The sequence below is a fragment of the Glycine max genome, chromosome 7 (genome assembly GCF_000004515.6).
Source record: "Glycine max cultivar Williams 82 chromosome 7, Glycine_max_v4.0, whole genome shotgun sequence".
NCBI lineage: Eukaryota > Viridiplantae > Streptophyta > Magnoliopsida > Fabales > Fabaceae > Glycine > Glycine max.
The window spans coordinates 5091393-5116823 of record NC_038243.2 but is presented as its reverse complement, the minus strand read 5'-3'; the positions used below and the strand labels follow the sequence as shown (position 1 = coordinate 5116823).

The 25431-nt window shown below is 28.8% G+C and overlaps 1 protein-coding gene across 1 annotated transcript; it reads left to right on the top strand.

Moving 5' to 3' along the window:
• The first annotated feature begins 17239 nt into the window (after window positions 1-17239).
• On the top strand, window positions 17240-22120 carry LOC100812957 (uncharacterized). Its single transcript, XM_003528753.5, has 5 exons — window positions 17240-17883; window positions 18105-20334; window positions 20675-20735; window positions 20807-21030; window positions 21723-22120. The coding sequence occupies exons 1-5, from the start codon at window positions 17769-17771 to the stop codon at window positions 21775-21777; spliced, it is 2685 nt and encodes an 894-aa protein (XP_003528801.2). The 5' UTR covers window positions 17240-17768; the 3' UTR covers window positions 21778-22120.
• Window positions 22121-25431: the final 3311 nt, after the last annotated feature.

Sequence of the window (25431 nt, the reverse complement as noted above, 5' to 3'; positions counted from 1 at the left end):
AGTGGAGGGTCAAAAGTGCTTGCTCAGACAAAGTATAAAATATTTTTTCACTCACTGGTGGACTCTAATTGTCATTTAACACTGATAAGACTAGTAATACACCAATCAGGATCCCCCACAGTAACACGTTGCGATTGATTAAAACCAAGGACAAATAAGCTTCCTCCATCATCTTCACTAGTACCTTTCACGTGACTAGGACTTCTTTAATGTGATTAGAAGAGAAAAAGTGTATGATTCCAGTGCCAAAAAGCTGTTGGGTGGATCTCACAATGAAGGAAGGAAGATAATGGTGCGTTTTGTTCAGTTGTGGTAGTCTTTCTAAGGGTGAACTTGTCCTTATGGATATATGAACACATAAAAAATTGCTACATATATATATATATATATAATCATTCGATTCTTATATGTGTGTCAAAAAATATATTTAGATCTATAAGAGTAACTTTTTTTTCTTTTAGTTCATGTACGTTATTAGTTTTCTTGTAAAAACCCGTTGTCAAATTCTTTTTTTGACAGAAAAGCCCGTTATGAAATAAAAACATAAGAACTAGAGCATAAAAAAATTACTCGTATAAAATTAAAATAAAAAATCTTAGGTATATGAATTAAAACGAAAAATTAAGTTGATGTAATAATAAAAACTAAATAATTAAACTTTACATTTTCTACGTATTGATTTCATCCCTCATAGTCTCATACATGTGACCTCCCCTAGTCACTGAACAACGGTATTCGTAATCATTACCCCGATTCGTAAAAGCTTTCCTTCTCAAACAAAAAGAAAATATTTTTAACTCAACGAGTAGTATATTTTTACCCCAAATATTTTTAATTGATAATACAGTTGATTTTGTGAAAAAAAATTGATTATTATATAATACATCATTAAAGATGGATAATAAATATTAAGTGTGATTAAATCTCAAATTAAGAATTAATATTTTGAAAATAAATTGTTGTTTTTGTTAATAGACTAAAATATATTTTCGTTCTTATAAATATGAAAATATTTTAAATTTATTTTATAAAATTTTTATTATTCTCACAGAATTTAAATATGTTATTTTTTGTCTAGACATAAGTTTACATAAATTTGAATCTATAATGATAACTTTTTTACATCAATTATATATATATATATATAACCAATGTAAATGTAAGATTTTTTTACATTACATGTTGATATTTTTTACATCAATTATATATATAATTTATATAAAATATGATATTTTTTATAACCAATATAAAAAGAAATACACTAGTTGAAACCTTCATCTAGGAAAAAAAACACCTTTTACTATTATCAGAACAAAAAATATACTAAAGTTTTTAAAAAACAAATTTCAAACATTTATCATAACATAAAATATATTTTGGATATTTATTGGATATTTATTGGATTATATCGGAAAAACCATATTAAATTTTTTATAGAAAAAAAAATATATTTTAACCTTCTTAATATAATACTTGAAATTTATTGAATTATATTTATCAGATTAAATATTTAAGTATACCACCAATTTTCAAATTTTTGTTTTTTTCTTGGAATTTTTAATTGATCTACAAAAGATCATCTAGAGGTAGTGGCCCATATTGAATATAAGGTCCTAGGCAAAGTGCTGATAGTCCCCATTAAACTTTATGTCAATTAGATGAACATTATGAGCAAAATCTGGATGGTGTACTCCAGATATTATTCTACGTTCGTACCTTCTAGCAACTCCATCTTCTTTGCTTTGGGAGATTGGATTGGGTTACTATGTTTGTCAGGACTCATCAACAAGAAGGTATAATATCATGTGTCATTTCATATTCAGTTAAAAAAATACGACAGAGAATAAAATGAGAAAAAAAAAATATTGCATATGCTCAAACATGATAACAAAAACTACTAGTTTCACACGTCATGATGTAACATATTCTCGTGCACTTACTCTCATGTGCTACTTTTAACCTTCAATTTTCAAATTAATAATCATTTGGTTTCATAGATATTGATTTCACCACTCATAGTCTCATACATGTGACCTCCTAGTCACTGAACAAAGGTACTTATAATCATTACCCCTATTCGTAAAAGCTTTCCTTCGCAAACAAAAAGAAAATATTTTTAACTCAACGAGTATAACTTAACTGATGACACACTTGATTTTGTTATAAAACATTAAATTTAATTCTTATATAATACATCTTTAAATATAAATAATAAATTTTAAGTGTGATTAAGTCTTAGACTAAAAATTAATAAAAAATATATATTTTCATATATTTTAAAATAAAATGAAAAGATTTAAATCTTGTGTTACTTGATTATTGTTGTCATTTATTAATAGGTTAAAATATATTTTTATTTTTATAAATATAAAAATGTTAAAATTTATTCTTATAAATTTTTCTGTTATCACAAAATTAAAATATATCATTTTTTATCTGAAAATAGGTTTAGATAAATTTAAATCTATAATAATAATTTTTTATATCGGTTATTCATATAATCGATGTAAATATAATATTTTTTTATATCAATCATGTATTGTGACATTTTTTATATTAATTATGTATATAACTGATGTAATATATGATATTTTTTATATTAATTATGCATATAATCTATATAAAAAGAAATATACATAGTCCAAATCTTGCTTCGGCTAAAAAAATATCATGTTTTAGTATTATGAGAGTGATAAAACATTTTAAATTTTTTGCAAAAATAAATTCCAAACATATGTGAGGACATAAAATATATTTTAAATATTTATTCAATTATATTGAAAAAACGTATTAAAATTTTTGTAGAAAAAAAACACATTTAAACCTTAATATAATACTTGAGATTTATTCAATTATATTTATCAAATTAAATATTTAAACATACCATCAATTTTTTAAAGTTTTTTTTTGTGATTTTTAATTGGCAGGCAAAAGATTATTATTTGAAATAAATATGAGGTAGTGACCCATATTGAGTATAAGGTCCAATGCAAAAAGTTTATAGTTCCCGTTCCCCATTAACCTTTATGTCAATTAGATGAACATTATGAGCAAAATCTGGATGGTGTACTCCAGAATCCAGATATTATTCTACGTACGTACTTTCTAGCAACTCCATCTTCTTTGCTTTCGGAGATTGGATTGGGTCACTATGTTTATCAGGACTAATGAACAAGGAGGAAAATACCATAGCAGCGCTTTCATGAGATATCTTGGTATAATATCATGTGTCATTTCAAATTCCAAGTTAAATAGTAGGACAGAAAATAAAAGGAGAAAAAAAACATTGCGTATGCTTGAACATGATGACAAAAACTACTAGTTTCACACGTCATGATGTATGTAGAACATATTCTCGTGTACTTACTCTCATATGCTATTTTTATCCTTGCAATTTTCAAATTAATAATCATTTGGCCTAATAAATCTGATAATAAAAATAAAAGATAGTAAAAACATTAAGGGAGATTGCAAGTCAAAATTGTTACAAAGCAATCATTTTATAGTTAACATGGTGTGTAGAAAAAAATGATGGCATATATTTGGTGGTTGTTGTTGTACTTGAACGGTTTTTGTATTGTGACGAATTCGTACTAATTAATTAGGTTTATTCATTTCAAAATAAAATGGAATTTGATTTTTTTATATAAAATAAACGAAAAAAAAAGAGTTTTTTTTTTTAAAAAAAGAGAAATATATATTTCATATAGGGTATGTAGAGATTATCAAGATTTAAATGTTAGAATATTTTCTCATATATCCAGGTTGGTTATAATTAGTTATAATATTTTATTTTATAAAAAATGAGTTAATATTATGATTCATTTGATGATATTTAAATCCATTAATAATGTGCGGGCTTTAGACACTAATCTGATTAATTAGTGTGAAAAAAATAACATGAATTTAATCACTGAATCCATAATAAGAGGTATCTAGGATTAATAAATAAATAAAATTTATCCCATTAAAAACTTTAATATAAAGAGAGTATGATAAGACAGAAAAATTTAACTTTTGAATTTTTGAATGGCACAAATCATCCACATCTTTTTTTATCATATCTTCAACAAATAAGTATTTTATCTACCTTCTAAACTCATAATAAAATACATATATCGTCATTGCCATAGGAATTTCTAACATTAAATCCCTCAATGGACCTCATTCATGAAGACAATTCTAGTAGGAACCAGAAAAGGTTTTGATTTGAATTTTTTTATGGTAATAATAATATAAAATTAAATAAAGTAATATATATATATATATATATATATATATATATAAATATTTTAAAAATAGGAAAAAAACCATAAAGAAAAGAAGTTGAGACTAACAAGAAAAGCATTGATATTAGGTTCCATTCATTTTCATCTTAAATTGCTAATTCAAATTGGTTTCTTTGTCTACCACATTAGCTAATATTTTTTTTGATACAATAAAAAAGAAAAGCCCAAAAAGCATAAAAAGGAAACCTATCGAGTCAGCAAAAAGCTTGAGGTTAAGACTCGCAGGACACTCATACCAAACTTTGAAAGGCACACCATCTGAAGAACCAAACTTAGCTAGGTCATTCGCCACTTGATTGTCTTCTTCCCTTAATGTCTTGGACAATTAAATTATTTTTCTGTAAACAAAAAATTAAACTTTTATTCTTAATTGAAATTTAAAAGTAATAAGTCTTAATTAAGAGTATAATAATATAGCAAACATCTGTCTAGCCTAAACGATAGCAAACTTTTTGTCTTAGAGTACATCTATAAGCTATTTCTCATTTACAAAATAAACCAAAATTCTTTCTAAGAGTGATCAAGTCATAAGAAACATTAAGCACGGAGAAAACAAACAGATAGATAAAGAAATCAAATTTCATTAATAGCCCAATTGAAAGATCCAAAGACTACATTGAAATTCGCCTAATCCCAACAAACTGAGCTTTATCTATGCATGGAAAAAAATAAACAGAAACACAAAAATTAAAAGAAAAAGAGAAAAGGAAAAACTCCATAAATTCTTGAAGTAATGTGATTTTTCACTCGTCGTCCTTCTCATACCCGCAGAAGTGAGAGAAAAAATCTTCAATTCTCTTTTGCTAACTCTCTTTATATGTCGGTTGGACATCAAACAAAGACAAAAAATTTCATAATTCTTTTTTTTCTTCTTCTTTGTAAAAATGTAAACTCGTAAATTTTGAGTTCTCTCTCTCCCTCGTATAAACTCTCTCTCTCTCTTAATCCATTTCAACTGTACGTTTCCTTTTTTATTATCTAAAATTAAAAATATAATATCGAAGAAAATAAATAAAAACTCTAATTAATAACCGAAAACAAAATTGATAATTTATCTCACTTTAATACTCTAAATATCATTTTTAAGAACAAATTGAGAAATTTTTTAAAATAAGTTATTTAAATATCTTTAAAATAATAGGCGTTTCTATATAATCAAAAGAATTATAAACTATTCTTCATCTGGCTCTTTTAAAACAGCCTATTTCTCATTATCAAGTTACTCTGGGTTGTAGTACTACTTCTTATGCTAACCACTTTATATATACTAGGGAAAGTTTTACCATTTTATACTTTCGAGTGTCGACACCAATGTTGTTACCTATTTTCAGTGTTGGCCTTGATTCTATATATGGACACGCTCCTTCAAGAAATGAGCCTCAATAATGGCTATGATATGTGTAACAGTTGTTACCTACATGTCCTAAAAAATAGGAGTCAATTTTCTATAATCAAAAGAAACTAATTAAAAGAAAAGTGTTGGGGATTAAAAGTATTTCATATTTTTATGTCTTTGAGCATCACTCTAAAGAGAGCAATGACCAAATTATTTTTATATGTATAATTAAAAGAATTGCTCACCTTTGATCATTATTCTCTCTAAATTAGCATTCAGAGAAATAAAAACACAGTACTTTTAGCCTTGACTATGAATGAGTAATTCTGAATGATGTGTTTAGATCGATGACTCTATATATGTTATTAATAGAGTTTAGTATATGTCCATATCATAGAAAACTGACTATTTTTTAGGATACGTAAATAACCGTTATCATTGTAGTTTGAAAATAAAGTGACCAGATACATGACTGAGAAAAACGACAGAAAAATAGTGGGTGAGAAAAATTAACATCACTCAATATTTGATTTTAAAATTCAAGAAAAGTCTTACATGATGGAGGAAATATATATGCAAAGACACTTTAATGAAGAAATTAATGGGTTACAGTATGAATAGAAAGGTTACCACCATCTTACTAAAACGTGTGAACCTTACATAAGTTTAGTCCCGATCGATGAAATAAAGAAAATAAAATATTTGAGTAAGAAAAGTAGAATATATATATATATATATATATATATATATATATATATATATATATATATATATATATATATATATATATATATATACACACGAAATGATCATCGATAACCAAATTATATCCTACGTTCACAAATATACGAGAAGTCAAATTTTATTTGACAACTTCGTTGGCATGATTTTATTTCGATACATATCAATATGGAATTAGGCCTTGTTTGTTTCCTATTTAGTGAATTTCCCATGTGGAAGTCACTATTTGAATGGTGGACAGCAATGTATACCCTATTCACTTAAAAAGGCAAAAGATAAACATCATGGCATTGGCATAGACGTGGATTATGGATGCTTGAAAACCCAAAGCACTTCTCAAACAACTTCTAGTCCAATTCCGATCATATGCTTTCATTTCACTTGTTAACGAAATTTTAGTTAAATAAGAAATTTCAAAGAACTAGAGTAATTAATATTTAAACAAATTAGCACATTTATATACAACAAATACGCGCGCATTTCCATTGCTGCAACACTGGCTAGTTGTTTAACTCAACTTTTAGTAGGTCTTACAATATCATAAGATTTAAGATTTTTATTTTTAAGAGACGTGTTTTTTAAGGATTTAAAATGAATCTTACAATTGTCTCACAATTCTTAAGAATCATGAAGACTTGTTACTTATATAAACCATGGTTATTTATAGAAGAATTATCACACGTAAATGGCTCAAAAAAAATAATTCTTAATACATACTTATTTGGCTGACCCAAAAAAAACGTCAATGGCTCCAACATCTCAAGTTTAAGAACCTCATAAGCAATTCTCATTATTAGAGATACTCTAAGTGAAAAATAGTTAAACAATTTTTTTTTTTAAAGAATTTATATGAATTTGGACACACAAACTTTATATATGCTTTTTGGCACAATATTTATATATTTTTGGTGGAAAACGTGTGATTTTCAATGCTCTATGGATCTCTGAGTTAATTTTTACATTATCTTGTTTGTGTGACAGTTCCTTCGATTTGAACCGAAAGGACGAATGGATGTACAAGTACTACTACTAGGAGTCATGTGCTTTTTTCCCCCTCAAAGACAGCAGGAGTGCAGCAGCAGTACTTTTATATATTTTTTCCCTGAAACGTTAGGATCACGGAATAGAAAGCAATACAAATTATGATAAATGCTTATGTACTATACCATTCACTGTGTGTCAGTATCAGTACCTTATCTACAAATATTCATTCTTATATAATTAAAATTCATGATAAATCAATATTTTTTTAATATAAAATTACTTTTAATTTTTTAAATTATTGGAATTCAATTTAGAAATAGAAATGAAAGAGAGTAGATTAAAAGGGATATATAGACTGTTAAGAAGATTAAATTAATTAATATATAAATAAGGAAGACAATTTGATTGTTTTTTTTTGTTTAAGGTATCCTTCGTAAAAAATAATCATGTTTATTTGGATATAATCATTATCAACTGACAAAACTCATGACTAAAGACAATTTTTTGACTAGTTGTCAAATAGTAAATGCACATCTAAAAGAGAGAAAAGAAAAATTATTAAGAATATTTAATTGAAAAATAGAAAAAACGAAAGTGAAGAGAGGGAAAGTTTCAGTTTTCAAATTATATTCTAATTAAAAAGTAAATATTCGTATACCTAAATCCTTGAATCTAAAACTTTAAATCTGAATACTGATAAATATTCCTACATGATAATTATTTAGTTTTTTTTTATGATAAATAAGGTTTTGCTGACTTGAATAAGCAAAGGAATAAGATTCGTGCCACGTGAAGATCAAACTCACATGCAATGTATGATGATGATTGTCCATGCGTTTTCTATTTATTTCTCTTGAGGTTTTGAGTGACCAAAACCAAAGGAACATGGCAAGAAGCGGTAAAACATCCGAAAAACAACAAACCAAAAAAAAAAACCTAAAACTTCCGAAGATGCTTTTATTACATTAGGGTTGGTGAGTCTTGAAAGGCATGCATAGATCGATGGAGTGGTGCACACACTCGCGTTACCTATCATTGTGACTCACATTTTAATTTACTTAGTTTGTCATTTTCCTCAACAAACTTGGCGAATAAATAAAACATTTGCATTATTTATCTTAACATTTCAGTATTAAAATCGTACATACATATAACTCCGAAGATTATATACAAATTGTGAAGATGGGTTGCAAAAACTTTAGCAAACAAAATGCTCAGATTTTAAAGTTTATATATAGGAAACTCCGTCGAAACATATCTAAGGCTAACCAAGACTACAACATGAAATCACATGGAAAAGAAGAACAAGAAGAAGCATCGAAGGGAAATCAAGCCATGGTCATGAATTCACCAACACCGAAGGGAAAAGAATATGAGAAAGAAGAAGATCAAGAAGAAGAAAAAGCAATGCCAATATGGGATTGTGGTAGCCCATTATATGATTCATATGAATTAGTCTCTGTCGATCACATCATTGATCGGCATCTAATGGCATTCCCTTCTTCTTCCTATGGATCATCAAAGTCCATCATCACAAGATTCACTCATCATTATTCTCATCATGATATGGTGCCACACAAAGTTGATTCTACAGAGAAATCCAAAGGGTCTTTCGTGGTCACAAGTTTGAGTAAATTTTCGGTGCAGATCATGAGAAAGAAGAGGAAGAACAATGAGATCAGGGGAAAGAAGAACAATGAAATGAGAAGAGGCTTTGCTGGATTTGTAGTAGATTTGCTTTATTTGTGGAGAAAATAAGAAAATTATGTGAATTAGTTGATGCATTAAGCCATTAAGGATATAAAAGTTTCTCTTTGTTGGATGATTGGATTGCAATCAATGAGTTTCATTATATCTACAATAACTGTTGTGCTTTTGATCTTTAAATTTTGCTGTTATAGTTCTTGCTTGTAATTTGTAACCATGCTATATTTTTTGTAATGGGTTTATCTTTAATTTTTACTATTAGTGATTTGGCACATGGGTGCATGCTAATTCATTTTTTTATTGAAAAATTAATATAGATGTTTTTGCAATTCAACAAAGATTTACTTTTCTTGATCATTTCCATATGTAAAAGAGTAACTTTAAATTAATATAATAGTATTTTTTTAAGCAAAAGAAGGATGTGATAGAAATTAATGGTTGTTTTCATCCCAATCAGGTTTGACACCAAAACGACCCCAACAAAACCAGCACCACCCAATATCATATCATTCATCAAAAGAATAAGAAAAAGAAACAAAGAACCAAGGGGAGACATGGAGCCAAACCCTTGGAAGGCCAAACTAAACTCTACTTAAACTTGTAGTAAGACATAGCTATTCTGTCATGTACACAAAGTTTAGTGATAAAAGCGATAATGTAGTCCCACCAACAAAAAGTGTCTAAGTTATTGTTGTGAGGAGCTAGCCTATTGTACATGTATTTCCCTCATGGAATATTTGACTTACTATAAACTACATAGAGTTAGTCGAATTGACAGCATAGTTTTTTTATCAGTAAATTAATATAGCATTATGTTTCGAAAAAAGAGGAAAGACAAATACTATATTTTTAAATTAACAGAGCTATGTAATATTTATAAAAAGAAACAAAAGATTAACACATTAACTAATTTATATTAATTTATTTTTTATTAATTCGATTTTAAAAAATTATTAAATTAGAAAACATTTATTAGAAATGAAAAAATTGTCTTCCCTTCTCTTTCCTTAAAATCTAACTCCTAATCATATCTTCAATAAATTCCAATATTTTTCTATTGTTATGTTTTGGAAGTCGATTTGTCACAGCATGAAATTCATAATGTTCATAGTTGTTAGATAATAAAAAAAGGCGGCCATCTGAGTAATATATTAAAAGTCAATGGAACTTTAATTGAAAAAAAATATGAGTCAAATGTGACAAATAATTTTAAATTTTAAAGGGGGAGGAGAAAGACAAAATATATAAATACCAAGTTACCAAAATAGGTGAATTATATTAAAAAAATGTAGAAATATCCTTATCCCTTCAATAGGAAAAGGAATTGTTGTACATAATATTTTGAATGGAATTTTTTAATACCGATAATCCTTGGGGGGAAAAGGCTCCAAAAGTTTTTCATGTCTTAAAATGAGAATTTTAATTATTTTGGTAAATAGAGTAAACTATTTTTTTACCAAAAAAAAAAACTAACGAATAAATTATGGCTAGGATTAATATTGTTTAGATAGCGTGGATCTTTTGTGGGGCTTTAGCAAAAAACTTTCATTGTGAACACTAAAGATGATATGGGCCTAAATATTGCAATTGTAGATGGATCTTCTGCTGACTGTTGTCACAAACCAACCCAAGCCATATCGACATTTTTACACTTTGTTCTGTACAATACTATCACCAAACAAGTCACAACCACAGAAAATAAATTAATAGTATTCTTTACCAGCATTTCAATGAAAATATCCAAGAGTGGAGATGATAAAATGGAGAAGAAGGGGAATTCTTCTCTTGTACATGATTATCATAACGCTTAATTATACTTAGTCTTTTAGTTTTAGTACTTGTGAGATTTTATTCTCTCAAATTTTAATTGTGTAAATTGAATTTTTTAGATATAGTAATTGTGCCACTTTGATTCCTCATGCAGTCTTTTGTTAAATGTTTAATAGATTTTACTAACGTGATATTAGACCTAGATGTGACTGATAATATTTTACTTGACCCATAGGCTGACGTCATTAATTATATTAGGCTTTTGATATCTCCTTTGTAAGGTTTTTTTTTCCACTGCTTAATGCTTTCAAGAAAATCATAATGCCATGTGGGACTAACCAAGTTGATATAAAATATTCAAAATTTTCTAAAGAGTTAAAAATATAAAATATTCAAATTTTTCTTCACAAAAAAATATTTAAACTGATAATACATAAAATAAAAAAAATTAAGCTTTTGCTTTTAATTCCAACGGTTATTAGCTTATTACGGTTAACAAAAAAATTAGCTGGCGATACCGCAGATAATTAGGTGTAGGGTACAGTTTATGGGCTCCATGGATTTGGGTTTCTCGGCTTGATTGGGCCTTAGATATAGGCTCTGTGATAATTATTTTTCACATCATCGTTTTTGTTTTTCAGTGGTACCAAAATTTTATTTTAAAATATGTTGAATATTCTTTCAAAAATTAAATTCTGGAAATTAATTGAAAAAATAATTTTAAAATCAATTTTGAACTTTAATTTTGGAAATGGCTTATAGTTTTCCTTTTTCCGAAATAATTAAAAATGATCATTTTACTCATTTTTATTAATATTGTTACCAAAAAAACATTAATCTTTCCTGCCGACAAGTTGTTGTTTTTTTGTTTAAGATCTTATAATGCAATAAATCTGACAATCAAATCAATCACATTCTGTCGTAATTATAGTACTATATTGAAGTATCCACCCTTTTCCTCCTTCAATATAATGGGAAAAAAACCTTGAAGACCCGCCAAAATTGAAAAGGTTTTTTCTATTCAAAGAATCGGTATAAGCTTCTTTCGTGGCTTTTGACTTACGAGACTCCTAAATAAAATATTTTGATCCATTCTCCTAACTAAAATATAATACTGTAATTGATTTGAAATAACTTAATAGCATTTTAAGGGGATTGGGAAGGATATGAGTTTGTTGGTGGATAATCTATAAATCTATATGTAAGTATTTATTGAACAAAAAAGACATGGAAATTGTTGCAAAAAAAGACATGTTTATGAAAGAAAAAAAAAATATATATATATATATAATTAAATTTTGTTTTTGTCCTTTAAAAGTATACTTGATAAATCAATTTAATTAGGTTATAACTTATTTAATTATTTTATAATTTTTAATTAAAATAAAAATGTTTGGTAAGCCATTTAATAAATTTTGTTTGGGATACCACTTAAACTTAACGATTATTATTACTATTGTTATTACTATACATCACATTCAAAGTCAATTCTGTAAATATACGAAATTAAATTAATATATTATTTGCAGATTATACTTTTAATTTAACATATCATACTGTAAATGTAATTTTATACTATTTATATGCTAATTTAATTTCCATGAAGTAAGTTTTATATATAAAAAATAATAATTTTAATATTTAATATCTTTTATGCCTTTAATGTATGACATTTTCTTTTGCTGATGGATATGATGGATATGCATGTATTTGTTAAGTGACAAGTTCTTAACACGATTCCTTAAAAAAAAGTTCTTAACCAAATACTAACACTTTAAATTATAGTGAAACTGAAATAATTACAGTTTTTTTCCCCACCTAAACTAATGATGCCGATATATCTTTAAAATAATGGAAATGAGAGTTTGTTCCAAAAATCAATAAATAAAAGGAGATGAAGATGAAGAATTAATGCAGAGAAAAGAACAAGACACATGGGTAGGTCGTCGGGTGGATGGTAGAAAGGTCATTTTGAATTTGATGTATTTTAATTTTAGAGTTGACTTAATAGATTGACAAAGATTGCTAATTGTTGGAGTATAATATAATGACATGACTTGTAAACATACTTTATATTGAAGCATTCATTTTAAATTTTCTGTGCAGAACAGTATTTTTATTTTAACATATACCAATGGAGTTCTTTTGGTGAAGAATTAACCTCTGAAATGGTGAACATTCTTATATGTGATACACTTAATAATAATCAAATGCAGAACAGTATCATTGCAACACAATAAAAATTTGTAGCAAAATAAGAATCAGTGCCATTTTACAATGGCAGTAAAGTGCCAATTAAAAAATTATCTTAGATATATAATTAATGTATAGTTGAATTTTCTCCTAGTTTAACTTTGTGAACAAAACACGCACCATTCTTTTTAAAGTGAACTTGGTTTTTGTTAATGCGAATTTTCAATTGTTTAAATAAAAAGTAATAATTAATTGTTTTTTAACAAACGTACGTTAACCTCTTACTCAACTAAAAAAACTAATTAAGCATACACTTAATTGTTGGATGAAGTATCATAATTAAGCAATGCGATAGTGCGAACTTGTTGTTAAGCTTATAAACATCTAACATCGCAAATATCATACTTGGACAAGCGAAGACAAAACAAGCAATAACCATATATAAAAACTTTTATTACATGTGGTTTATTACACGTGGTTTAAAAAATAAAGAGATAATTTTTTATCTAAATAACATATATCTTTCACCTACAATTTTATTTGAGTTGAATAAAATCATAATAAATAATAAAATCATCTCTTTATCATGATGAACGATAAAGTCAAACTCAAAACTTTTAGTGTAAATGAAATAATCATGCAAGAGTTGATTTATGCACTCGACGAGAGAATGAATTTTATTTATTTTAAAAAACAATTAAAATTATTTTAATAACATAAAAATTAATATGTAAAATTGGGAAAATAAAATAGTGTGAATGGGTTGCAAATTCCAAGAGGCAAAGCATGTCGGTAAGGGAGAAAATGAAAGGTGATAATGGGTTGAATTTGGCAATGGTGATGGTTTCAAGAAGAGATACAAAAGACCAATAAGAAGAGATGAAGCAACAATAAAGAGAGAAGGGGCCACCCAACGTCGCAACGGTGCTGCATGATCATGGGACCCTCATGCTTATCAAATTGGCATCTTTAGTGTCTTTTTTTCAATTGTGTTGCTGCGATGCTGTTTAGTTAATTTGTGTTAATATTTAATTTTATGATTCAATTTAAAATTGTGTAATTTTCAAGAAATAATACCAGAATAACTGAAAAAGAGACAGTAAACTTGTACAATGAGAGAATAGAAGAGAAGACCAGACATAAAATTTCCATGAGACCTTTCCTCTTCTGCATCCCTTTCCATATCCACGTTTTCAATGTTTAATACTATTGATTAAACAAATAATTTATTATCCATTAGTCTATGCGTTTAATGATAAACATTGCATTATCATTATCATGTATCATAGATAAATTAGAATTTCATTTCATGTCTTCTAATTTATTTTCTAAAAGTTTCATCTGCAACTGCAAGATTATTTCCCAAAAATAACTGATATTACTGCATTTTTTATGCGCTTCGAATTCAGTGGTATCTGAAATTTGCGCATCCAGAAAAATACTCTTTAAATGAGATGTTTGCAGAATTAAAATTAAAGAAATATATTATGTGTATAAGAAATTAAAGTAAAAAAAATAAAAAATAAAACAGTGTTCATAATTAACCTCGTAGAAAAAAAAAATGTCGTTTAAAAGTACTTTGCATATTGCTTCCTTTTTGTTTTCGGGTAAGAATAATGGAGATTTTAGACTAATTTTTATACCGTCAACTCCCCAATAGTAAGGAAACATCTCGCATTGACACCGTAAAAGATAAAGATACATTTGATTAACTATTGAGTAGTGTCTTGTTATATTTCTTTTTTTTAGTAAATTACACTAAATCTATCCCAGGTTTCTTGAGATTTCATATAATCCCTTGCTATTTTAACTTTTGAAGCAATATTTTTCAAACAATAAGAAATATTGGGTCAGCTAAAAAGACATGCATGAAAGAAATACTTGTATTTTAATTTTTTGGTGATCTAAGAATAATTACTATAATTATTATAACTTTTCCCTAAAAAAGGAGGATAATTACTATAATTTACTGTTTATATACATATATATTTGCATTTTTTTTATGACTCTTTGTAATTTAATTATAACTAGGTCAACTAAGAAGACAGGAAATTAAGAAATACTAGTATTATTCATAGATATTAGGCTGATAAATTGTGATATTCGAGTGTTTCATGTCACATGCATATATAAATTAATGTGGATGGTTAATTGCTTGTGATTTTATCATTTCAGAAGCATAGAAAGTAACGTAAAGTGATTGCTCCCTCCTGCCGCGTATTGAAAAGAAAGCTTGAGTGTGAAGCTGCGGTTTCAACGACCATTTCCTTTGTGATGGAAATTAAAGAATGCATTAATTCACTTCAAATAATGTAATGCAGCCAAATAGATTCCTCGCATTGACGTGGTTTCAGCATGCATGTGTTAATGCTGGAATGTGTCACCATTGACTTGGGAAACGATAGTAACACATTTCATTGTTTGCATATCTGATTTAGTCTCTACAAAAGCATATATTTACAATCAGAATTATTTAATGAGTTGTTTAACAAAAAAAAATATTAATATACAAATAGTAATAATTATTTATGAGTTACTTAAATTTGTATTAAAATAACCGAAAGAAATAGAATATTTATGAGTTAAATAATTTATTTGATAGATATACTTATTAGAAAGAAAAATAATTTGGTTATTTGAAATTGAGATGGTATAAATTAATTAAGTTGCTTATATAAATACTACTTGGAGACTATCTAATGTGTTGTTGATTCTTAGTTTGATATTATTAAATTAGTTTTATATTCTTAAATGTTATCTATTGATTTAGTTTCTATTACGTTAACTGTTAACCCCTTTATTTATTTTCAATTTGATTCTTATACTTGTAGTACATTTTATTTGGTTTCTAATTTCTATTATAGAAACTAAATTAAGAATGTAATACACATAAATAAATAATGGATCAAATTAAAAATGCATAAAGAGTTAATGATGACATATAGTGGTGAATTTAGGATCTTGAGACGGTGGGACAAATAATAAAAATTAAAATCAACAAGTTAAAATATATAAATGTATATGTAATAAAATACAGAATTAAAAGATTTTATTTATAATTTTCTGTTAAAAAGCTTTTATTTGTGAAATATAGAATGGTGGCAAAGATCAATCAGTAACATTCACATGTATAGGGATTAAATTCACATGTATAGGGATTAAATTAATAGATTTTTACATATTAGAACTAAATTAAAATTCATGACATATGTAAAGATTAAATTATATGTTTAATCTAACACATTTTTTAATAGTGTTTTATTCACTATTTTATAATAGTGAAATATTTATCCGTTTCTGTTTGATGACTATTTTTGTAAAATAGTTAATTAATTTTTTTAATGGAATCTCATATCACATTTTTTTATTTTCAAATTTATAACTTACTTAAATAATTAAAGTTTAATTTGACTTTTACTAATGATTTATAGGATTGATTGACGGAGTTTAATTTTAATGTATTCTAAATGTCAATAAAAAAATATAGTAGTTATAATTTTTAAAATAACTATTATAATTGTAAAAAAAAAATATAGTTATCATAAAAGTTCAGCAACTTGCTGAATATGAAAATTTATGATTACATAATAATGTAAAAATTACAGTGCTAATGGATGAACTATTTCTCTTTATAAGTGTTCTTCTCAACATATTTTTATAATTCTGAGTAATTTATTAGAAATGAAAAAAAAATTACAGGTTTTGCTTTTTATTTAACAAGTCTTACTTATAATTTTATAATTTTTAATAAATATTAATTAATAATAAAAAATATTTAAAAAATATATATTAAAAAGTGTGTTATCAACACTCCCCTAAATTTATTTTGTCTCATGGTAAATGTAAATTTAGTATAAATAGAAATGTTTGATTACTCTAAATAAATTTGATTTTGTCTTCAATTTGACTAAAAAAAATAATTTGTGTTAAAATGAAAATACTACACTGATTTTACAGCAATGTTACTTTTAAAACATTTGAACATTAATAATTTCACTTTGATTTTAAACAAAAATAAGTTTTATAAAAATCAAGTTAAAAAAATGTTTGTTTTTATTATAAAAAGAATTTGATTAAAATAAGAATGTACGAGTTATCAATTGATTAAAGTAAGAATCTACGAGTTATTATAGATTTCTGGGTATAATTTTCCTTTAAAATTGATTTTAAACAAAAATAAAAGTAAATCTCTGGGCATCGTCTTGGTTTGCGTACAACCTTAAACAATTGCTAGTATCTTACTATATTACTATTTCAATCCCTGTCTCTCTCCCTCTCTAAAACTCAACGCATAATTTAAAGCTGCGATCTTTTTCCAGTAACTCTGAAATGGAATGAAAGGGATCAATTTTGCAAAGTTCTAAGATTCTTAGAGGAAACTTTGTCCCCACTGTGCTTCTCTTCATTACTCCTTTTTCGGTTTTGGTCTCATGCTGTTTGGATTCTGAGAAAAAAACCAAGAAAACCCAAAAGTGAAATCATCACCAAAAGAAAAAGCACAAAATACACACACACACACACACTCTCTCTCTGTCTTCCCTCCTCGCCCCACAAACTTGGTTACATCATTTTCTGACGTTGTTGTTGTTGTTTCCAAGAAGCCAAGCACTTCCTTTTGGACCTCTACGTGAAAGTTCTACATTAATAGGATTCTGCTTCTTCTTCTTCTTTGTTTGGTTATAGTGCTTGGTTAGAGCCTTAGAGGAACTTTGTGTGTTTGTGTTGTGTATTATCTCTCAGTTCCAGCAATGGAGGACTCGACCAAGTTGCGTTTGGTGCGGTGCCCCAAGTGTCAAAATGTTCTTCCCGAGCTTGCCAATTACACTATTTATCAATGTGGTGCTTGTAATACTGTTCTTCGAGGTACCCTTTCTTCATCTCCCTCTCTTCCTCAATCAACTTAGCATGAGGGGTAGTTTGATTTAATGTGCTTTGGAGTTTTTTTGTTTGTTTTAGCTGTATTGAGACTTTAGTGTTTTTGGTTTGGTGAAGTTAGGATCTTTTGTGTTCAAAGGTCAAAGGCATGAAAAGGGGTTGGAAATTCTGATTTCTTATTGTGGTTTCCACTTTGTTTTCCTTTGTAGGAAAGCCTAAAGGTTTTGAAGGTGGTGGTAGGTTGTGGCAGACCTCAGATAAGGAACAAGGTGGAGGAGATCAAGGTACACCAAGAAGTTTCTTGGGGAAAGGGGTAGTTGATTTGAGTGATAATTCAGATGTTGAAGTTAGGCCCAGTGGGGGTTCCTTCTGGGAGGGTCAAAGAAGGGATTTGGGGAAACCAAATAAAGGACATGAGAGGTTTTTGGATGATTCTAGGGATGGGGATGAGAAAGGGGTTTTGGAGGATGGTTTTAATGTCAATAAGGACAAAAGGGGCAAGTCAATTGGAAGGGAGCAGAAGGAGCAGAAGACTCACATGGGAGGGGACCAATTCTATGGGAGAATGTCTAATTGGCCAAATGGGGAAAGAGGTGAGATGGAGGGGTTTTGGAGAAAGACACACGCTGATATGGAGGGTGTGAGATTTCCCACTCTAAATTATCCTGATGAGGGATCTTCAAATAGCTTTTCCAGTTTTTCTTACAGTTATGGGGAGCAATGGAGGAATTACAAGGACATGGATGGTGTGAATAGGGTTCAGCACCTTGAGCAAGATCGAGCCGAGATTCTAAGGAAGCTGGGTGAGTTGTCCAATCAGTTGAACAAGTCTTCTGAGGTGGTTAGTAACCCCAAAGAAAAGGTTCTTCCTGAGGGAAAGATGGTTCCTCCAGATCTTTTTGGTGGCCCTGAAAATTGGTTTCCAGATGGATCATCGGCAATGAACAGGTCCTCAGGACAATTCTTTGGCCCTACTAGTAACAAACATATGGCAGGTTCTCCTTATTTCAATTATCATCAAGATCCATATGCTTATGCAAGTGATCATGAAATGGCTATGCACAACTTCCATCCTTCTATGCATAATCCAAATTATGTTCCTGGATATGGGGATCCTTCTGTATCCCAGATGATGAGAAGTTCACATCCTATACCCCGTCAGTTCTTGCAAAAACCAATGCACCCCTACTTTCCTGGACGCTATACTGATACTGTTCCAGATTCCTATGATCCATATGCACAGAATGCTATGCTTCACCCACCTTCTTGCCCATGTTTCCGTTGCTATGACAACAAAATAAGAGGTTCAGTGCCGGCTCCACCTGCTGCATTCGTTAAGAGCAGATTCCCTCGTACCCCAAATGATTCTATGCTATACCATCATGAGATTTCAGGGGCAGTTGGTCCACATGTTCATAATGCTAGAACTGCCATGTCTGCTGTGAGTTTACATGAAAAACAACTGCATACAAGAGGGCCTAGAGACTACAGTTCTGAGATGGGTGGATTTGTTGGAAGCCGTCCTCGAAAAGTGGTGCCTGGTACTGGTAGTCGGCAATGCCTTCCTATAGCTGGTGGTTCTCCTTTCATCACATGTCATATTTGCTTTGAGTTACTGCAACTGCCTAAAAAGACACTGGTCATGGTGAAAAATCGTCAGCTGAAAATGCGATGTGGGGCTTGTTCTACAGAAATAAAATTCTCTGTCATCAATAAGAAGCTAATTATTTCTCCTAATTCAGAAATGGAGGAAACTACCACATCCACAAGGGTTGATGATACCACTAATGAGGTTGTGAATAGTTGTGCATTCCAAGCCTGTGGTGATGTAAACGCAGGTGCTGCGAACTTCTCATCTGATGATTATTCTGGTTATGATTTTCATTCAGTTGATAGAGAATCTCCTGTGCTGGCTGCAGACCCAATCTTGAACTCTACCAAGTCCCGGGAGAGGCAAAGTTTCCATTCTTCATCTCCCTGTATTTCTGATGATGAAAATAGTCCAGAAGTTATGACTGCACCAATTGAAGCTACTAAGTCCATTCATCAGCCATTTAAAGCCTCTCAATCTCCTTCACCTAGTGGTTCATTTAATAATGCTGTAAAACGATTAGGGAAAGGAAACCAGAGTAGTTGCTCAGATCAAGAGACGGAAAAAATAGAAAAGAATGCCTCAAGGCAGAATTCTTTGAAAGAGGTGCTTGCAACTGAGATGGATGTCAATGATTATTCTAACAATGGGGTCTTCCAGGATTCTGGTGATGCAAGCGGAGAACATGATCGTTCTAGATCTAGCAAAAGGGGTGAATCATTTTTAGCAAACATTATCAAGAAAGATAATGGCAAAAGTAATGTTACTGTAAACGGACATCCCATACCAGATCGTATGATTAAGAAGGCTGAAAAGCTAGCCGGGCCAATCCAGCCAGGGAATTACTGGTAAGTATTATTCTTTGCAGTCATCTATGTTAGGCTGACATATACCAGAAGACTCAAATAAAAAGAAATTTATGAAGGATCATAATTAATTGAAAATGGTTCAATGGTTCTAAAGTTGCCTGTCTGATAAATATTTGTGAAATTATTTGATGTACTCACTTAAGTTCTTATCATCTGCAGTGTGTTCATTGACAAAATAACATTAAATTTGATAGTTTTACATGCCTTTTACATATCATTTTGGGAAGAGTTATAACACCTTAGAAGAAAAGTCTTAAATTTATGCTGATTGCTTATGTAGTGTAGTAATTGATTTGCCTATATACTTTTGCTTCCTCAGGTATGATTCTCGGGCTGGATTTTGGGGTGTCATGGGTGGACCATGTCTTGGAATAATTCTGGTAAGTTATTCTAGTCTGGCACATTCCATTTCTCACATGCATATAAATTAATATGTTAGTTTCTCTTGCAGCCATTCATAGAAGAGTTCCAGCATCCCATGCCAGATAAATGTGCTGGTGGAAATACCAGTGTTTATGTAAATGGTAGAGAACTTCACCAAAAAGATTTAGATTTGCTTTCTCGTAGAGGACTCCCTCGTGATAGCAATAGATATTATATCGTTGAAATTTCTGGTAGAGTCCTGGATGAAGACACAGGAGAAGAGCTGGATAGCCTTGGCAAACTTGCACCAACGTAAGTGCTGAGTTTCTGATGATTCTGTTTCTTATGTTTTAATGCCCTTGCGTTTCTTTTTATTAGTTGGAGATAATAAAATGCTGGTTACCTATTATTAGCAACCCATGTTTGTTTTATCCTAGAAGTCAACATATTTCCAATTGGATGTGATCTTGAACATATAGATCAGGTGCAATTTTTCCCCATAACTGCTTGCCTCTTTTAGATATTTTGACATAGTGTAGAGGATTCCTAGGTTAATAACAAACAATGCAAATCAACATGAATATATCTGGGACGGGGTGCATGATTTTGGTGTGCTGTAAGGAAGAGGATATGCTTAAGTTGTTGTTTCCATTAGTCTCTTTGTTGAAGATTTTAAGTGGAAATGAAAAAAAAATAGAGCGAAAAGCTGTGTTTTCTGGAACAAGTGTTGTAGGATTAATTTCTTAATACATTTATGATGTATAATGATCAATCTGCCCAGTACTTGTTATTTCAATTCGGGGTATCAATTTGATGATTCAACAGATGTTTTCTGTAAAGATTGATATTTCAAGCCGATTTCAGTTGTTACTTTTACCCCTTCAATGAATATGGTCTTTGCACTTGACTTGTTAAATAATTTTCTTCCCATTACATAATTTACTAATCTTTAAGAACCTGCAGTTAGGATAGTTGTTAATCCTCTTGTGTTTACAATTTCACAGAGTGGAGAAAGAAAGGCGTGGATTTGGCATGAAAGCACCCAGAACAGCTGCATAATACAAGTATAGAAATAAAAATTCTGCTGAGATTTACTTCAGGAGATTTTTGTTCCACCCTTCTGCAGATTTGGAAACATTATTTCGGATCAGATCATGGGAAATTTTTGAAATCTTTTCATGATTTTTTACTAGAATTTATTCTGTCTGCTGCCACGGTCCAAACCATTTTCCACGTGACTTGCATAGATTATATATATGATATGTAAATTTGTAATTCTTGTACTACAATTTTTTTTGTCATAAATGTTTTACCAAAAAAGAGCATAAACTATTTTGTGCTCGCAATCTTGCTTGTGATCCAGACTCTGATGTGGAAAACAATGTAATATATTTCTTGCTCAGTCGGTAAGTAGTCAAATATTTTTTTATGAACCATAGCAGTTGTATTTTTGTTTTGACAAAGTAGTAGTTGTAGTTTAATCAGCCGCAACAACAATTAACAACAAATTGGCATCTCTAGATTCTATCAAAAACAACTTTTAATAAAACAAAACATTTGGAATATGAAATTGTAATTTTAAAGTGTTTTTTATGCTTGTCTTTTTACAGTAAATTGATACACAATATAAATTTAGTTCTACTTGATTTTGGTTCTTTTAGTCTTATTTTGGGCTGTTATGAAGGATGAATATCATTCACCATAAGCCACTGTACTTTGAAAATATATTTTAACTACTTCATATTCATTTAGTCCCAACGAATCTCGTTATACATAACTACTTATAACCACAAGTTCAATCATGTGTTCAACATTCGAGTAGTGCAGCCTGTAATAGATTTGATCAACGTGACTATGAAATTATGTATGTATTTCTTTTCCCTTCAACTATTAACCTTTCAAATTCGTGAATTCTCTTATTCGTTGAGACACTAGATGCTGGTGGTCCAGTATGCTATAAGCTGTTGTTATTCAACTTTTTTTTTTGTCAAGTGAGAAAGCTTCTATGCATGAATGATGATGTATTAATTTTATAAATGTAACACATTTTAATATAAAGGTAAAGGAAAATGCTAATAGTTATGAAACAATTTTCGTAAAAAAAACATACGAACCATGCCTTCCGTCAAATACCAATTTATATATATATATATATATATATATATATATATATTTTAAATTCTGAATTAATATTTGTTTTTTAAAAAGGGCAGTGCTCCATGTTGCATTTTGTGCAATTTCTGCTTATGCTATTTGTACTAAATAGCAACACTGAAAGGTAAATACATCTCAGGTTAGAGGGTAAAATAATAATCTCAGCAATTGATGAGAAAATTAATGGTCAATATTACATGTACAAGTATAATAAATCATGGATATGTATGCTGAAATATTAACCATTGATTTTCTTATCAATAACTTATATTATTTACTTTATCCTCTATGATGAGTTGTTCATTTAGGGAAGCCAGATATCAATATTAAATATTTGCATGGGTTAACAAAGTGAAAATCCAATTTTAATTGATAACAAAATCAACAATACCTAAAATATTACACTTAAATTTTGTTAAGAAAAATAGAAATAATAGCAAACAAAATTGAGTTGGTAGCAAGTTCCCTTGTAGGGTCAAGAGTTGAGTGGTGCAGAGTGCAAATTTCTAAGAGATGTAATTGGGCATACAAATGATTGGGGAATGAGGGTACACCACAAAAGCTCCAAGACAAGTTTGTTACTGGTTTTCGAGGGCCAAGCACTTGCATGTTCAGAGAGAATAATTAGCCCACAAGGCAGGCACAAACCAAATATGCCTTGGTGTGTTTCATGACTAGGCAGCTCAAATGCTTTAATTTGGAGGTGGATTCCTCACCCTGCTTCTGCTTTACTCATAAGCCACACCCCTTTTCGAAATAAACACACTTTTTTTTATGAGTAAATGTTAATTATTAATTTATTAGTAGAGTGATTGAATTTATAATTTTTCTTTTTAATCATTCGACCAATCTTATATTTCTAACAAACATACACATGAAATAAACGCACACATGAATATTAAATATAACTGGATTTGACTCTTAAAAAATGAGTAACTCATTTTAGTGAGTAAAATCAACAATTTTAATTATTATTGAGAAAATCAGCCGTTAATATTTCAATATATATATGATTGATTATGTATTCCCTAGAATATATGACATTTAAAATTTTTACATAAATATTAAGAAATATAATTAATTTGTTGAATTTCAAAGAAAACATTAGATAACTTTTTAATATATAATTTTATCTCTTTAATTAATAATTTATTTATTCTTCTTATACATTATTTAAAAAATATTTAATGTAACATTAATTTTATAAAATAATTTTTTTTCTCGAAGATGTTGTATATTCAAGAACGGAGGAAGTATACATTATTTTGTACTATAAAGTGAATTACTTACTTTAGTAAAGCCAGATCCCAACTTAACTAACTTTTCAATATCCTTCACTGAGTATAACTAAAAAAGTTTTCTAGAACTTATTAGTATGCTAATGTATCACATGGATGACAGGATGCGATGTCATCACAGTATAAATTAATAATTCTTATATTTCACATACACAACAGATATATACTTTATGAGAGGCAAATAATGGCGTCACAAAAATTGGTATTCAATATTCTGGATTATGTTACAAGCTACTATGAATATAGTTTAGCCAAACACCCATTTTCAAGAGTCTTTTTATTTTTCTCCTTTGAGCTATTTATTATACATATCCGTAGAAGGAATGTTAATAAGACACTTCGTCTGACACATTTTGTTTTATTTGGTGAAATTGATGTATGAGTTAATAACTATGAAACGGGGTACTCACTAAATAAAGAGTAGAACCCACATTACTTACAACTTATATATTTGGAAAAAGAAAAAGAAAAAAAGAGAATTTGTTGTTAGTATTTTTCATATTTTGTTTGGATAACTTTAAATCTTCCTATAGTATTTTTTTTACTAATTTATTTATTTATTAAATAAAGAAAATATTAAATACTTTGTATGATTTGTATGTTTTTCAAATATAAAATATATATATCTTTTAATATTCTTTTTTTTATAAAATATTACTTTGTTCAGTCTCAAATATAAAAAAATATTATTTTCTTAGTTTCAAATATAATAAAATTTCAATTAACTTTATCTGATTTAATATTATTACTATTTTTAAAATATTTTTTATTTTTAATTAAGGTGTTAATTTCAATAACTTTTTTTATTGTTTATATCAAATTTCAATAAAAGATGAGTTAGAAAAAATTATTTTTTAATTAAAATTGATATAAATAAATATAGTTAATTAATTTTTCTTCTTATATTTGAGACCGAAGGAAATGATAAAGATTAATAAAAAAAATATTGTAAGAAAAAATATCCTTTTTTCTTGTATGAAGAAAATATATCCTTACTTTGTCCTTATGTTAGTTTTTTAAATAATGAAATAAAGACGAAAGATATGTATGAGCTAGCATGGAGCTTTATACGGGATTACTTTGGTTATGCAGTGCACGACAGATCAGGAGAAAATAAATATAGACTGAGATAGATCCTTGTGAAGGGACATGAGAGGCCTATCTTCCTCTCAATTAGAAGATAAGGCAAGGAACATTTGGTCCCTACAATAGGACTCAACTCAATGCAAACCATTAATGTTCATCATGTCATACCATACTC